The sequence below is a fragment of the Boleophthalmus pectinirostris genome, unplaced genomic scaffold, assembly GCF_026225935.1.
Source record: "Boleophthalmus pectinirostris isolate CB_2022bp ecotype Guang Dong unplaced genomic scaffold, ASM2622593v1 HiC_scaffold_2, whole genome shotgun sequence".
NCBI classification, from domain to species: Eukaryota; Metazoa; Chordata; class Actinopteri; order Gobiiformes; family Gobiidae; genus Boleophthalmus; species Boleophthalmus pectinirostris.
Window position 1 is genome coordinate 20801330 of NW_026571152.1, and position 17642 is coordinate 20818971.

The 17642-nt window shown below is 38.0% G+C and overlaps 2 protein-coding genes across 3 annotated transcripts; both read right to left on the reverse strand.

Moving 5' to 3' along the window:
- Nucleotides 1-8372: 8372 nt before the first annotated feature.
- cdkn1bb (cyclin-dependent kinase inhibitor 1Bb) lies at nt 8373-11736 on the reverse strand. Its single transcript, XM_020934962.2, has 3 exons — nt 10968-11736; nt 10687-10807; nt 8373-9720 (listed from the first exon to the last, which is right to left on the reverse strand). Exons 1-2 carry the CDS (start codon nt 11401-11403, stop codon nt 10692-10694), a joined length of 552 nt encoding a protein of 183 aa, XP_020790621.1. The 5' UTR covers nt 11404-11736; the 3' UTR covers nt 8373-9720; nt 10687-10691.
- On the reverse strand, nt 11617-17135 carry yars2 (tyrosyl-tRNA synthetase 2, mitochondrial). 2 transcript variants are annotated; one of them, XR_008632421.1, is made up of 6 exons: nt 16340-17135; nt 15409-15576; nt 15177-15332; nt 13792-13962; nt 13111-13323; nt 11617-11749 (listed from the first exon to the last, which is right to left on the reverse strand). XR_008632421.1 is itself a non-coding variant. In XM_055155665.1 (5 exons), the coding sequence occupies exons 1-5, from the start codon at nt 17125-17127 to the stop codon at nt 13164-13166; spliced, it is 1443 nt and encodes a 480-aa protein (XP_055011640.1). In that variant the 5' UTR covers nt 17128-17135; the 3' UTR covers nt 12958-13163. The 2 variants fall into 2 exon arrangements, 1 of the variants encoding a protein (XP_055011640.1); XM_055155665.1 differs by lacking the exon at nt 11617-11749 and having other exon boundaries at nt 12958-13323.
- Nucleotides 17136-17642: the final 507 nt, after the last annotated feature.

Consider the following 17642-nt stretch of genomic DNA (forward strand, 5'->3'; position numbering starts at 1 on the left):
AACTTTCTGGAAGTGACACATCACCCTCAAGATTCCATGGAAATAGAAAGTTAAAACCAAATGAATGAATACTGTGAAATATTTAGCCAAAGGACCATTTCCACAGAAACAAGCAGGTGGAGGCCCTTTTCTAAGCCAAGTAAGAGTCAGGTTTGTGGACATCAAACACTTCAATAAGGATGCATGTTTCTCAGAGCAATAAAAACATCGCAATAATGCATGTTTTTACTTTAGTCTATATTTTGGCTTAAAAGTTGTGCAGTAGGGCCTACATAGATTAGCAGACTGATAAGTGGGGTTCACAAGACATCACAACATTCACATAGCCTTTAGTCTAAAAGGGAGCTTGAGAGTAAGTCAGAATTCTATTCAATCTTTTTTCTTTGCTTGTTTATGGGCATATGCACATAGTTGGCACAAAGGTCTACAACTTCTTTATAAGTACTCTGCAAGCACTGGAACGAATCATGAACTCTTTTCTCTTATTCAGAACTGTTTTTGTTGTATTCCATTGTGAAAGCTGTCACTAATAGTCTACAGTATATCTCCGCCTGCCCCTCTTCTGTTTGGGCTGAGCAGGACAACATCGCCCCATGGGATCATAAATCAACCACAGGTCATGAGGTTTCAGGAGGTTAGGCTGACCCCGCATGACCTTTGACCTCAGGGAGAGCTCCCTCGGCCATATGTCTGTGGCCAGATTCAGGGGCCCAATCCAAGTCCTCGCTTTAGTCTTAAGATTTCTCACTAAACCAAAGCCAACACTCACTAATGCTCATTTACTGAACATCGATGCATTTCAAACTGAGGTGGAAATATTAGGTCATGCTCAAGTTTTATAACGCTTTGTAATTAGGTGCATTATTCATTCATTCCTTCGTCAACACTACGAGGAGGCACTGAGAGCCACAAAGTGTGAAAGAGGTACCGTTAAGGTGACCATCTCAAATTGTGGAAAAAGAAAGAAAACTGCAATTACACCATATGCAGCATGATTTTGTGTGTGTTTCTATCAATTGTAACGCACAGAGATATTGGACTAGCAAGAGGTGTCAATATAGTAAAACTATGAAAGTATACCCATAATATACCCATGCCTATTTCTGGTGCTTTTTCACTGAGGTATTGTTTGAAGAAGTTAGAGAAGCAGTGATAATTGTCATTACTGTACAAGGTAAGTAACATAACACTCGCTTCTGATGTTGATAGTGAAACTAAACTGAAACAAAAAATGTAAATTTATTTAATTGGAAACAGGAAGTTATATTTAATCTTCATAGAAAACTTGTTTGACATAACTTCCTAAATCTGATTTTGTCTTTTGCTTCTATACCACAAGTACTGGTTCAAAGACATTTACAATGCACATGACTTTAAAAATTGTAGTTACCATAATAAAAGGCTTATTATGATCTTACTAAAAGTCTGATATGGGTAGCAGACAGCAAATAATGCACGACAACACCATTATTTTGATAAGTGAATATTTAGGTTCACTACATAATTTTAGGTTGGGGGTCCTTCACCTTCTTGTTTCTATGACTATGTCATTGCTCTGCTTGGAATGTTCCACAGTACGTCATTCAACAAATCTACCTTAAATTCAATTACAATTTTTTATTGCTCCAAAATACCTAGAAAAACAGGCATTCTGACTGTGAGCAGAGTTGTCCCTTCATGGACTTGATCTGTAATTGAACGGGTTTGGTCTCCATAGAAAGGTTTAATGCCATAGAGTGAAATATTCCAGACAAAGCAATAGCATCTCCATGCAGAAAAGCAAGTGGCAAACCTTCCACCCAGAAAAATTGCAAAATGCACCTTTAAACTGTGTTCCTTGTGCGTAAACTGTCCCTGCATTTTGGATGGAATTTTGTGTTGATAGCATAGGTAAAGGACTGCTGTTTAGAATTCATCTCTATGTTCAGCAATTTTCAACTTTTATCCAATTTTTTCTTACACAGCCAGAACAAACAGACTCAAGGACAGCTTCTTTCCCAAAGCTGTCACCATACTGAACTCAACTTTGCACTGAGAACTGTTAATTTTTTATTTTATTTTATTTTTTATTTTTTTGCACTTTAAAGGAGCAGTGTATAATGACAATAAAGGTTTTTTATTCTATTCTATTCCATTCTTCACAAACTGCCATATGATTGATGTAAAACAATGCTAAATATTTATATATTATATTTTAGATTATTATGTAATGTAATCAATACAAAAGTCTTAATGAACCTAAGACTATGCCCCCACCAAACAAAGTATTGAAATAATTTAAAAGTGCACTACTTTTCGGGTGGATGGTCTGCCTACATTTTTGTGTCCATGACAGTGTTATTGTTTTGCTTGGAATGTTGCACAGTATGGTATTTAACTTTAACTTAAACTATCTCCATGGAAACAATCAGGAGATGCCACCAGACCAAGTCATATCTGAGGATGACCCACTGACTTTAGGTGTGCATGTTCTTTGAGCAATAAAACCACCCTTAGTTGAATGAATGGCAGATGGCCAAGTTTAATGCCACACTGTGAAACATTTTAGAAAAAGTAATACCATCTCCATGGAGACAAGCAGGTGGTGGAACCTCTACCTGTAAAGTTACACAGTCCATGTTAAAAAAAAATGAAAACCTGTCATATCCACTTGAACTTGTGTGCCTGGATACCACCACAAAATCCTTGAGCTTTTCAGAATAACTGGTAGAAAATAAAAATGAGAAAAACAGAAGTCCATAATCCTCGGTGAGTGCAAAATTGAGGATGGAGAGTAAAACTGAATATTGCAGAATAGCTGTGGAGCATTTCCATATATGTCCCAGAAGTACAGCTCTGTTTTTGTCATTTAGACCTAAACATGTTTCTGTCTTTCTTATATGAGGCCGGACACTTTTCAACACCTAAGAGCCTGCAGTCTCCTGATGAGGGCAGCAGAGGCAGACCAAACAGGAGCAGATACAGAGGAGCAGGGCTATTCTAAACTTTTGACACCAAGCACCGCCTTCAAAAATATAGACCTATCCAAGTGCAATATTTAAAGGATTAATGGAAAGTTAATTCTTGACATACCAGGGATAGACTGGGCTGAAAACCAGGTTAAGAGAGTTATAAGGATGTAGGAAAAACACGTCAATAGATTATGAAAAAAAACAGGGTATGCGTAGGTCATCCTTAAAGGAGCAGTCCTTAACTTTTCTGGTTGAGGGTTTGCCACCTGCTTGCCTCCATGGAGATGTTATTGCTTTGCCTGGAATATTCACCAGTATGACATTAAACTTATCAACCAGGGGATGCAATCTGGCAAAGATGCTGAGTTAAAAATAAGATCTTACTGCTCACAGTAAGAATGCATGATTTCAAAGAGTTGCTTTAACAATAACAGAGATGTAATTGTATAAATAGATTATTTTAATGCTATACTCTGGAACATTTGAGGCAAAGAAATAATATCTCATGGAGACTTGCAGGTGCTGGATCCCTCCACTAGAAATGTTGCACCATGTATTTTTAAAAAGAAAATCAAATCAGGTCTAAAGAAGAAGAACTTGAGCTAAACCAAAATACACCAGAGCAAAACTAGTGTAAACAACATAAACAATGCTGACATTTTAAACATAGAATAATTTAGAAGCCAGTGTAACACAGAGCTATAGTAATACAATAAAAAAAAAAATTCTCCTTTGCTCGTCAGTGTAATGCTAATTTGTCATTGCGCTTGACATAAAGAATCAAAAAGACAATCTGTGATTTCAAAGAGGCTGTGGTCGCTCATGTAACTGAATACAGCAGTGCAAACGTTACCAAACGTTGCATCATATGGAAATATTTGCAACATCCTGCGACACGCCCTTCCTCTCATCTTCATCATCATTCTCTGGAAAATTCAATAAGGACATAAAATAAATTTGCTTTTTCAATCATTTTAATCACAGCATCTATGTAAAGCCCACTGGAAACAGGAAATCATTGAGTTGGGGCCGTTTAGTGGCTAAGCTATGGTATTTTTAGTATTTGCTTTGTGTCTGTGTTTTAGATCTGTAATTTGGAGACTTTCACAGAAATCAGTGAGTCAACTCAAATACTCATTGAGCCACTTTACCTGCATATAGTTATTACAATGCATATGACTAACCGATAGTAAATAATAGAAAAACATTTTGAGAAAATACACTGAATCTCAACGTTTACTGTCCAGTCATTATAATACATAATGCCAATTCAACAAAATGTGAGATGGGATCCTAGTCAAAATCCAGACATATACAAAAAATTAAAGGCAGTGAAATGTGAAAAGTTGACTGAAATATATTACGTGAATTAAGTTTATCTAAAGCAAGTAATTGAACTGCCAAATAATATTCTTGAATATGCATGGGTTTAAGCTTTCAGTTACCTGCAACATTTTGAAGACTTTTGCCTATTCAAATGATATAATATTTAGTTTTAAATTGTTGATCACTATAGCATCTGTTCTAGATTCTCATCATTCTGAAACCCATGGCTATACTTTTTCTATATATTGATTTATATATTTTAAAACTTGATGTTAATAACCTCTTTAATATATTATGGGAAAACACATTTTAGAGAGCTTTTCATTCGTGCAATGTTAAAAACTTTCTTATATGCTTTACATCTTTTGTATCTCTAGTCAAACTGTGTTTAATATTCTAGTTAGATTGGTTCCGTTTAACTGTTCTTGAACTTTACATTGAAGCACTGGAACTTTCCAATTGTGCTTCAAATGGGCTCTCTTAAAATACCTAAATCTGACAATGTCCAGAATATACAGTGTACTTTTCTCAAACACATGGCCATATAAAACAGTGCCAAATGTCTTGATAGTTGTGCCTGTGTTTCGACACCACTGCATTACTGCTGACTGAAAGAGCCTGTCTCTCAGAGCCTATCTCTGAGCCTGCACTCACACTTGGCCTATACTCCAGCACAGATGTTCAGCCCCGAGCTTTCCCTGTGTGTGCCGGCCAACCGCATCCCAACGCATCCCCGAGCATTCCTCACCGGATTACAGCCCAGGTACCTGCACTGGGCTGGTAAGGAAGAGGGGAAGAAGAAGAGGAGGAGGAGGAGGAGGAGGAGAGGAGGAGAGAGTGAGAATGAGCGGACGCCACACTCTGCTTGTTTTCACGTATGCCGCGTGCTTGAGCAGATTTCTCCTTGATAACAGATAAAGGCTCTTTGATAGGATGCAGGTGCACCGCTTTAATGAGCACTGCCACCTCCCCCTCCTTTGGCCTACTACGTTTGGGCTTATCCAAAAAAAAAAAAAAAAAAAAAAAACGAAAGAAAAATCGCCACATCTGCACATCTGATTTCCCAGTAGCGTCGATGTTCCAGGAACATCTTTCTAGCTTTTGTTCATCACCTGACAAGGCTTCATTTGATCCCTGTTTGGGTGAATGCATTCCACTTTCACTACATTTTTGGGGTCAAGAATCCAGGAAAGATTTGGAGAATCTAGAAACTATTTGAGAAAGTCTAATGGGAGGGATCCAACTGTTTCCCTGTTCTCTCAATGACTCCAGTCCATAATATTCCACTAGTAGTAACAGTAGTAGCAGTATTCAACTTGTCTTTGGTCAAAAGTGTTCTAAAAGGTTTCCTAAAAATAATAAATCTTCAATGCATATTTTACAGATGAAAATATTAAAACACTACAACACAAGAAAAATGAATACAGGTCATAACTAAATATGTTAATGTCATCTTTTTTATTTTATGTTAATCCAAAGAAAATAATTTGAGTTCTTCGTGTTTAAGTGTGTAAGTTAAGTTAACTCAACATAATACATCATTACACAAAGTTAAGTGGCAGTTTGTGGGAAAAATACAACATCTAATATCCAAAATGCATGGGACCATTTAGTGCAAGGAAGACATTGATTTAATAAAGTAAAAAAAAAATATTTTTATTAGTCTAGTCTAATCAGTTGTTGTGTACTTTAGCAGTTTGGGGCCTTGTTAACATTATGTTTGCTATGAGTAACAGTGGTGGAATTACCTGTATGTGACATTTGTTGCCCAACCAGGAAGTACATCTGACTTCACTGAAAAAAAAAAAAAAAAAAAAAAAAGTGTATAGCCTTAATGATATTAACTGGTAACTTTTGGTGAAATTTGTTTAGTCTAATCCACTTCATACACACTTCAAACTAATCCAAACCCAATCTTCTAAAGCATCTGAGAACCAGTGGTAGATTTTTGTTTTTATTTTGCTTCATTTACAGTTCATCAGTACATGACATAGTTTGGCAGACAGTGATGATGCCAGCTGTTTGTTTGCTCTCATTCACGACCATGGTGCCAAGGGAATCTCATGCTGACGTGGTTTGTGGCCTGGACAGGAAGCTCGGGGAGGAACTTGCGGTTTTATATGAAGTGCTCGAGAGGTTAACAGGAAAAGATAACCTGTTTACGTCGATACGAGGAAGTGTGAATTCTTGGCAAAAATATTGAGAAGAGAATTTAGTCGCCATGTTGCCTCCATCTCTCTGTGATGGAGTGTGTAAAAGGCATTTCCTCCAGTGCACAGTGGGTTTTGTTTCGTGTTTGGGTGGAGAGGTGAGGGAGAGGGACATTCCTGCTGTTGGTCAAGTGCTGTTCCTTATGCAACAATTTGCAGTGTTGCGTCAGGAAGTGCCAGGTCCACTTAGGTCTTTTGTGTTCTTTCTTTTTGACTTTTGAGGTTTGTCAAGGCAAGTAATCTGAATTCACAAGTGTGTACTGATTTCAGTGTTGACTTTAAATACATTTTTGACAAGGTTTTTTTTTTTTACTCCAGATGCCCTCCCTGTTGTTACTTCAATTGTCAGGGCTTGAGAGTTATGACTGAAAAAATATAATGAAGATGTAAGTTATAGGTCAAAGACTTCACATTATAGAACCACAGAGGAAATTACTTTGACATGAACCTACCAGATAAAAAACATTTTAGTAACAAAGATAAAATAGTATAATAGATTATGTTATCAATATGAGTAAAATGATGTAATATAATGATGTGCATATTTATAAGTACATTTTTAAGCAATGATAAATTACATTCAGCGGGCAGAGAATAGTAAAAATGTTAATTGATGACAAACTTGATGCACTTAAAAACATTGAAAACACTCATCACCCACAAACTGTGTCTTTTCACAGACCTGACTTGTAATTTGACATGGTGGGCACAGATAAATATGCATATGGAAGTGATGCTTGCATGATTTTCATCACTTTGAAACCCAGTGCATTGCTTTGCCAGGAATGTTCCACAGAATGGCATAAAACTGATGGCGTGGAACATAAAACAGGTGGTATACATTAGATTCTTAGACTAGAGCCATGCAAAAACCATCATCAGGAATCATAGGTTTTGCTGCGTTAATTCAGTGCAGTTTTATGCAAATTCTAAACTTGTTAAGTGTACTAGAAAAGTTATTCAACTCATGCTTATATAACTAATGTGCAAACGTAATTAGCCCTGTATTTCTTACAGCCTGGGGCCACTCCCACGCGGGCCCAGTGACCCATGCAGTCAGTCAGTCAGTGGGCTGGTCACTTAGTGACTCGTAGACGTAGGCTCGTAGACGACTCTTTGTCTTCACCAAAACGTCCAGACACAACAGCCTCCCTTTCACACGCGCGCGCACACACACACACACACAAAGGGTCCAGGACAATGGTTTGGACTCATGGTGGGGGCTGAGCTGAACTTCTGTCCACCTGAAGGACATAACGTACACCAGGGACGGGGGCTATGGGGGAGGGAGGGGGTCTTAGAAGCAGGTGCAGGTGTGTCCCTGTCAGAGTGGAGGAGATGTCTCTAGACAGACAGAAGACAGACACATGTGGAGAGGAGCAGGTCAAAGGTCATCAGGGTCTGGATAAGAGCAGTGTGGTCATATAACGCTCAACATGACAGCCAGGGCTCATGCAAAAATATACGAATGCTTCTGAAATAAAACTAGAATTTTAAAAAACACAACAGTAAGTCCTAGAAGATAACCCACACTGCTGCAACATTCTGGTAGCAATATGCTCATTTTGTTACTGGTTTTAAACTTGTATATAAAATATTTAAAACTATACAATTAAAATAATATGGAAAAATTTGTTATTTCATTGTATGTGAGTTTGTATTAAGCCATGACATGTTACTGAATGGTACTATAGCTGCTACATGTGGTCTGCTTTCCATTGTCTGTCTCTGATTGGCTGACTGAAGTGTCAATCATCACTCTTTAAAATGGACTCTTTCATAACGGGAGTGTTTAGTTCAACAGAGGCACGCGCGCGCGCACACACACACACACACTACAGAACCTAAACATATTTTTAGATAGTAAGACACTACTACAAATTCATCAACTTATATTTCTTTTTTAATTGATTGCAACACATTTTAACCACACATTACAAAATGCACATCAAATATTTTTTATCAGGCTCAGTTTGCAACCATATTTATCTGAAAAACAAAATCTACCAAAAATATGGTTTTACAAAATAAGACAATTATAATAAAGTAAATGCCACTTTGGATAACTGTAATCAAAACCCCATTTTAATCTACATAAAAAAGTTTGACATAAATAAGTTAGTATAATTTCTCAGTGTTTTTACAAAATTATGTACAAAGGTACATTGCAAAGATTTACACAAATACACAGGCATGATGACTGCACTTCTGACACAAGCGTTCGCTCTTTGTTTACACTGGACATAACCCACACTTTAGGCAAATAAAAGGGACGCTTTTGGATACTTCGATTTGCATCCTCAGCAGGAAAACCACGTGAGTTCAAAATAAAATTATGGAAATTAACTCTAGGTTAGTTATCACAATGTAATACAATGTGAAGTCATATACAGAAGCAACCATGTATTTGGTATTGTAGGACATTCGGCTTGTTTCAGACAGCCTCGTCCTCACCAGAGCCTTAGGCTAAAGAAACAGTCAAACGCTAACACCCTGTGCAGTTATGGTCTTTGTCCTTCAATATCTGAGTACCTCTACTCTACAGAGGGAACTAAAGAGACGATTCCAGGTTTAGACTGATGCCAAAGCACCACAGAAAATAAATAAGGTTTTATATAATGAAGATCAAATAGATCTAACACTAAATGAAAAACATCCGATAAAGCCATTTTATGGGAGAACTTGCACTTTGTGACACTGAAATGACTAAAGGAAGAAAAAAAGAGCTACATTTGTACCGTTCTTCACTGCGGGTGCAGGAGGATGACGAGGCACACTTAAACCATAAGAAACCATGATTGGAAACTGTAGCAATGCCTTTTTGAAGAAAAAAAAACAAAACAAAAAAAACAGAACAGCATTTGGGAAACATTTCTCAAACTACACTGCAATTCTTCAAGTTAAATCAAAATTCACACTTTTTAACATAAAGAGATTTGTTTTCAAATCATAATGTTTTATGTGCTACATATGGAGAGAAATATAATATTATATATAATATATTTATGTACACACAGGTAGTAAAAATGAGCAAAAAAGGAAATCAAACCTAATTGCACACTGCTACATTGACTGCTTTTAGAGGCAGCAACTTTTAATTGAGTGCCACAACTTTAGTGTTTCTATTCAGTGCTTGAACAGCGTCCTCCCGTCGTCAGGAGAGATGATATGTTTCTGGTGCTGTAGTTCCTCCTCCATCGGCCAACACTGACTTTTCCCAAGCCTCACAGGCTCTGTGAACACACCACAACAAGGTTAATTAATAGTCTGCTGCTTTTGAAACACATTATAAAAATATATGTAACATTTAATGTTACTGGCATCTAGGAAAAAAAGAAAATAATATAATTACTTTTTAACAAAATTGTACTTCCACACACTTCTTTAGAACACAAAGAGTTGAACAACAAATAAAGCCTTGCTTCACATAATGCCTGCCGACAGGCAGTTCACATTGTCAGTTCAAATTCACCTTGTCCCTGCGCTCCACTAGATTTCACTGCTCTCTGCGCTCTTGACTTTGTGCAGATGTGTGCTGCTGAACACTGGTGCACTGCGCGCACTTACAGTCACACACACGCGCGCACACACACATACACAGACCGAAAGAGCCAGCCCCTTCCCGTCCCCGCTCTGCTCCGGCTGAGGGCAGTGGCTGCTGACGTGTTACTACTACACTGTTGTTCACCAGACTTGTTTACAATGCTCTCGGATACTAAGGGCGCATCGTGGCCGTAGTAAAATGCACAAAAGCGCCACTACAAGACTCCAAAATACACTGAACCATATTTGTTAGATTTTTAAAAAGGATATATGGCACGTAAGTCAAGAAAAAATACAATACACGCCGAATCAGACGACGGTGTGGAGTCACTACTATGGCGCAGAAGTGCGTAGGGGAAGGAGGAAACCTGACAACGCCCTTGACGTGTTCGCACAAAAACAAAAACACCTTGCTTGTCAAAACTTCGCACGCCCTAAATACTATTCCACTTGCACAATCAGTGAGCGGCCCGGGGGTAGCATGAAGGTTACTACTACAACAAATACTACTACAACTCTGAAGTGGTGACAAAACACGTTGGTACGCACTGACTTTGCGTATTCAGAAAGACTACATCCAACTTTACAATTAAATACAATATTGCTTAAACACTGTTGGCAATGACAAAATGTTGGATAAGTTTCTCAAATCTTACCACTTTTACGTTTGCCTTTTGGGACTCTTCTTTCTGGGTGTGTGCTCTGTTGAGCGGCTCAGACCGGGACAGCTCATCTCCTCGGTGCTGCTGTACGACCTCTTGCTTTGGGCCGAATGTTCTGTCAAGCAAAGTTTAAATGAATGAGTGGCTTCAACACAGACTACAGCGTATCTTTGTTGTCCACTTGCAAAAATTAGTGCTTAACCATTACACTGTACAGCCCATTTACGCTGGCTTGATGCGCTAAAACGAAGCAAAATAGAGAAAATGATTCGTACCGTTGCATGCGTGTCTCTTTCTCATTCCTGCACATTGCTCCGGGCACTCCATCTGCCCGTCAGACCTGTCTTCGCTCGGGCTCACAACAACACAGCTATGATTCCCATTCAAATCCACATGGTTATTCCCAGCGGAGCAAACGCCCTTCTCCCTATGCGGCTGCCTGCTGTAGAAATCCGGGACCGTTCTACAATCCACCCGCTCCCAGGTTAGCCGACTGTTTGAAAGCGGCGTGTTATTTGCGAAGTCGAAGCCCCACTTGTCAGAGGCATCCGCTTCCATCTCCCGCAAATGTCCCTTTAAATCCCTCTTTAACTCTTCGTGATCCACGGAGCCAAAGAGGTTCCTGCAGGCAGACGGTTTGGGGTGATCCGGCACACGGGAGTCCGTCCTCTCCAACGTGGGGCTCCCATTTGAAAGACGCACATCTGACATTTTACCTCCTCCAGAAACGTGAAGAGATGCAAGCGGCCCGAAGCGTCCAAATGTTTCACAGGGAAAAAAACAAGCCGCTCAATAACAACGGGTATCTCCTTGACGCCGAGCAATATCCAAAACACGCGTAAAACGACTTATGCCATGCGCACTCGTCACGGTGCAGTCGGTAATGGACGCGGCGGTGTTCTGCCAAAAGCACGCTCCAGCGGTCATGAAAACAAAGTGCAGAGGAACTGAAGCCGCTCAGTCAATTTGGTCCAGTAGTGAGCGAAACTGCGGACAAACCATCAGTACCCAATATGGCGATTGAGAGACGTACTGGGGATTGAGCAGGGAGGTTTGACTGGGGGAGAAGAAAAAAATGATTGACACAGCTATTTAAATACATAGCAGGCTTCTCATTGGTCCAATGGCTTAGACCCGCCCCTGTCTTTAAGGTGGACCATAAATGTGGAATCCCTCGCATTTTACCATTTCTCTTGACCGAAATGATAATTAACAGTATATACATATATATTTTTAACCCCAAAACGATGGTGGGCCTCTTTTAGCATTTATGTGTTTAGGCTGTAGTTTTTATAAATTCTTTAGCATTTATATTCATGACTGTATATTACTATAATAAACACTACCAGGCTACACTGGTATAATTTACTTAATTGATTTAAGTCATTGATTAATTGAAAAATACACACACATATATATATTTTTTCTAAATTGCAATGAATTACATTTTGCGAAGAAAATCTATTATGCAATCACCAACCTATTTTTATAACCTATTTAGAATCAGATGTATAATCTTTTACATGCACACAACTGAGTGATTAAGAAAACTGACATTACAGAATAAGTCTTATTTATTTGCTGAAATGTTTTATAATTCCTTATATTTTCTGTCCCTGTAAGAATCCAATTGTGCAAGGTAAATATTTTTGACAATGAAGTGTAAGTCATGTGTGAAAAGGAACATTGTAAATAAATGAGTTTTCAGTTAATGAATCAAACCCTAAATAAAATAAGCAAATTTAATAAAAGTAACTTTACAGGGCATAGATCATGTGCATTTGGAATATTGTGTGTGCAAATTTAAAATCAACACTTTTTACACCAAGTGAGGAAACAGCTTTGCTTGGAAAGATATTGTAAATGTCAGAACTGGAACTAGACCTAAAGATGAAAGATTAAAATAATAATAATAATAATAATAAAAAACACAATTCATGAAAAGTATAAGTCTAGAACAATTCAGAAGGATTTTCAAATTTTTCTAAAAGAGTAGTTTACACCCCTCAGTCTGCATAAAAATGGACACTATTTTTGGGGTATGTGTGGCTTTAGGAATTTAAATTATAATAATCAGTCTATTTCAATACAACTTTATTAATATTTAAAAAAAATATATAATTCAATTTTTATATATTTTTTTCTGGACGTATTTGTTACTTTTTAAAAAGGAGGTTGTGGGTCCGTAAGACATTTATGATAGCTGGGACAATGCTGACCCCTAGTGGTACTGATGCATTTTCAATGAACTTGTGAAACTGGCTATAAAAGAGTCTCCAAGTATTTTATTAAATATGAAACTTAATTTCTTCTACACAGAATATGTAAAAACCACATACATCTTTATACAGTAACCAACAGCTTCTGCCATATTTGCAGACAGTGCACCATGTTTCCCTGTAGGAGAGATGGCCCTACCTGAACGGAAAACTTTAAAGTGCATCATAGGTCCTTTAGTAGTGTCCCAGGTCTCATAAACTGAGCCACTTAATGATGTAGAAGTTCCTCTTGCCCACTCGGATTAGACTCAGCCCATTGGACAGAATGTGGACCTTTGGAACCAGAACTTGCTCTGGGTTGTCCACTCTGCAGTGATTGATGTGGACAGCTCCTTCAGAAACCATGCGATGCCTACATAAAAACATGGAAATATAGTTTAGTTAAATAATTATGTGGCAATTCCATACAACTTATTACATATAAGAATGCAAATATCTTATTAACTTTTAGCATGAGTTAAAACCCAATTGTAATTCCTTAAAACAACATATATTTATGTTATTTCAATGGTCCTAATTTTGCATCATTCGGAAAAAACATGATAGTGATTAACAATTTCAAAAGCAAAATACTATATCTTTTGAATGGGAAAAAGGCCTCAAAATCTTGCATATAACAGGATGCTGAAACTCACGTGTAGCAGCTGTACATGAACCACAGTTTGATCTTATTTTGACATTGCCTACTGCATAAAATAATACAAAATATCCTGTTCTGTAGATTGAAAGAAAATAAAACATTAACATCCCAGGTAAAAAAAAATCTAATAAGTTGATTTTCATACAAGCAATCCAACACCACTTAATGCTTAGTGCTTACCCTCTTGAGCCGTCGGGGATGGCGTTGACTTTCCTGCAGGCTTCTATCACTGTGGTTCCAGGTTCAAACAGTGTCTCAAGGAACGGCGCCTCTCTGAAGAGCTCTTGTAACTCCTCATCAGTCATCTGCTCCAGGGCCTCCACACTGCTGTTGTACAGAGCATTGGTGCATCTGAAAAAATTAAACAAAAAAAAACATAATTTATTATGTTATTGTTATTATTAACATATCTATGGTTAGCAATAGCAACAGTTCATATATATCAATTATGAAAGCTGCATTCAAGAGCATGATGCCTGACATGATTATGATTACAAAATTTGTTATATATATATTTTTTTTCAAATGTGCATTAGGAACTTTTTTGTTAGAAGGTCAAATACTTTTCTCCATTAAATGCTATTTCTTTGTTTGGAATGTTTCACAGTATTAAACCTTTCTGTCTTCATGGAGACCAAACCACTGTTTAATGTCATACTGTGGAACATTTCAGGCACACCTTTAAGGTCGCATCATGCCATAACAGCGACATCTGGTGGCCAACTCGCACACTGCAGTTGTAGGTAAAAAATTTTCTACCCCTTACATCCTAAATGACCAACTCTTTGCACATATTACTTACTGGGGTAAGAGGATATTGTCTACATTTCTTATCACAATATAATAAAAGAAAAAATGTGCAATTAAAAAGAGATAATTGACAATACTTATTTGTTATGTGTAGGGATGAGACAATAAACAATATCATTTATTGTGATAAAAATGGTAGACAAAAATAATCTGTGGACATTTTATATAATCGTGATAATCACAAACAATAATTGCCCTTGTATCACCAGAATGTTCACAAAAAAACTATTTATCCATTTATTTTCCTCTAAATCCTGGCTGTTTTCACTGATAACAAAGATAAAATTATCCATAAAATGTTTAAACTGTCAGCAACTTTAATCATTATTGTGATATTATTGATAATTGTAATTATTTTTGCCATGATAATCATGACACAAAATTACAATATCATCCCATGCCCAGAGATATTCAAGTTATGGCTATAAGTTCAGCTTCTACTCATCACAACTTATCTTTCCGTATTTTTAGCCCCTACAGAGCCTCCTTAGTCAGTGTTTAAGTCGCTCTAGTCTTCAGTAGTAGCAAATCGCCAAAATCTCAGTATAAGGAAAATCAGCTGCAGTGATTGCACACAATATAATATATTTATTCATATTCATGTTTCATATCACTATATCCCTGTATTATATAGCCCAGCCCTATAGAGCAGTTCTTGTAATGCAACTGTACAGTAGCTTCCATATACATACCAAATCTATTTTTACACTTGATTAAAATGCTAGCTTGATTATTAAAAACATCTATTCACAAACCTTTTAGCGCTCTCCAGTCCCTTTTTCCCATGCACCAGTTTGGTCACCTCAGCGGCCAGCCGTTTATGTCCCAGGCGTTTGCTTGGATCTTCTCTCTGCTGCTCCATCAGTCTCTCAATCTCAGCCAGAGGCAAGAAAGTGAACAGCTTCAGGTACCTGGTGATACAAATAAAGGAATTATTGACGATTATGACTCAATTATGAATCAAAAAGTCAAAACATCCACACACACCTTTCTATTGTAGAGTCTGGTTGCCTGATAAAGAACTGATAGAGCTCAAAAGGAGAGGTTTTGTCCCGGTTCAGCCACACTGCGTTGCCTGCAGTTTTCCCCAGCTTATCTCCCACAGAGCTAGTGACCAGAGGGATGGTCAAGCCATATACCTCCTGCCCACTGACTCTGCAAAGGAATGAAACAATACAATGAAGTCACTTTAACAATGTAAGAATTCATCATACAAAAACAATACCAACTTTTATTATAATTTAAAAAATATATTTTCAACTATTGCACATGTTATCAATGAACAACGAAATAGTCTCCGAAGTGTCAAACATAAACCTCTTTTTATCAATAACTTCATCATGTTTACACTTGAACTGCAACCTATTTTGATTATTATTCTATATTACAACGGCTAAGACTGGACAATAGCAAAGCCTCTAAATGTGTTATTTTTTATGAATGTATTTTATATCATAATATAATTGTCTAAAGCAGAAGTTTAGCAGAAATAATTGTTGCAGAGGCGATCTTTATATCCCTTGCTGCTTCTATTGAATCATTAAAGATGTTTTCCTTGTGCAGGGTCTGTCACCTGCTTTACCTCTGTGGAGATGTAATTCCTTTTCCAGATATGTTACACACTATGGCATTATACTAGTCTATCTCCATTTAGACAACCAGATGCTGCTACCAAACCAGACTGGTCAGATGTGAGTGGTGAGCTGAGTCACAGTAAGAATGTATTGGTTGGTTATTTTGATCATCTTTGACACCTACAATTGAATAAATCCAACAAAATTAAAGTCGAATACCAGAACCTCCATGGAGACGAGCCTGTGACAGACCCCAGCAGAAAATTAAGAAAGTCATTTGTGCACTTTCTACATATTGATGGAAATATTTACAAGAATAAAACATATCCAAGCTGGGGCTTTACTTGTGAATGTAGTCGTGTCCAGACATTAGATTGCCCAGTTGGTCAGTCCCTCCCAGCTGAATCTTACAGCCGTATATTTGGTTCAGATGATAGAAGTCATAGGCCTGGAACACTTGGTACGTGAACTCGGTGAGGCTCATGCCCTCTGCGCTCTTCAGCCTCGACTGGACGCTGTGGCGGCTCAGCATCGTGCCCATCCGAAAGTGTCTACCCGCCTGGGACAGAAAGCTCACCACGTCCCAATCCTTGTACCATTTCAGGTTATTCAGTACAGTCACCGTGCCAAGTTTCTTCGCGCTATTGTGGAAATACAGTTCATAGTTGGTGAATATTCTCTGCAGGCTCTCTCGTATACTACGTGTATTTGCTTCCACTGTGTCCGCACACAGAGCTTCTCTTTCGCTCGTCTTTCCACTTGGGTCTCCGATTTGCGCTGTGGCTCCACCGAGAAGTGCCAGGACGTGATGCCCCGAGCCGCGGAAGTGTAACAGGCCGATGATGGCGAGTAAGTTCCCCACGTGAAGGCTGTCCGCGGTGGGGTCGAAGCCGCAGTACACGGTCTGTGTTCCGGACTGGAGGAGCTCGGGGAGCGTGTTCTGAGCTGCGTGCTCCGGGAAAGAGTCTTTGATTAGTCCGCGTTTGCTGAGGTTGAATAACAGACCGCTGCAGACAGGTGCGGAACAGTGCAGTTTGGTTCTGAGAGTGAGAAAAAGACGGAATCGTTTGGGGAAAATACTAAAACCAGTTGACGATGCATAAGCACAGGTCCGCCCTATGGACGCCGCCATGTTGGACAATGTGATAGAGACAGAAGAAGTATGAAAGAGGTGTATGAGCACAAGAGCGCCCTCTAGTGCAGGGGAGCCGATACAGTTTTATAATGGCTTAACCTTTATTAGAAGATACAAACATTTATTCTGAGAAAAAAACAAAAAAAAAAAACAAATAAAAATCATTAACCATGTAACGTGTTCATGGATCTTGTATTATCTCTCTCTCTCTTTTATTTATTTATTTATTTATTAAGTGCTCAGAAAAAGTTTTCAACTGCCTGCTATCCCTGCCCACATCTCCCTATGTCTACTTAGTGGCAAATTTATTTATTGAAAATTGTAAGACTCATGTAAGGTAAGTGATAAGGGTTAAAATTTAAAATAATAATAATAATAATAATAATAAAAGAAATGCAAAGTAATGTAGCCATTTTTCAAAAATACAAATTTATCAAAAGTTACCATTTCTATTAATATCAATGTTTCAGTTTATGACAAAATATAAAATGATGATATACTTATAGTATAGT

Excerpts from the sequence above, each read along its gene's own strand:
- cdkn1bb (XM_020934962.2), bottom strand. The coding sequence starts at position 11,403 with ATGTCAGATGTGCGTCTTTCAAATGGGAGCCCCACGTTGGAGAGGACG. Across the intron at positions 10,808-10,967 it reads AAAGAGACACGCATGCAACG|AACATTCGGCCCAAAGCAAG; the intron begins GTACGAATCATT and ends TTTGCTTGACAG.
- yars2 (XM_055155665.1), bottom strand. The coding sequence starts at position 17,127 with ATGGCGGCGTCCATAGGGCGGACCTGTGCTTATGCATCGTCAACTGGT. Across the intron at positions 15,333-15,408 it reads CCAGACTCTACAATAGAAAG|GTACCTGAAGCTGTTCACTT; the intron begins GTGTGTGTGGAT and ends TTGTATCACCAG. Across the intron at positions 13,963-15,176 it reads GGACTGGAGAGCGCTAAAAG|ATGCACCAATGCTCTGTACA; the intron begins GTTTGTGAATAG and ends TAATTTTTTCAG.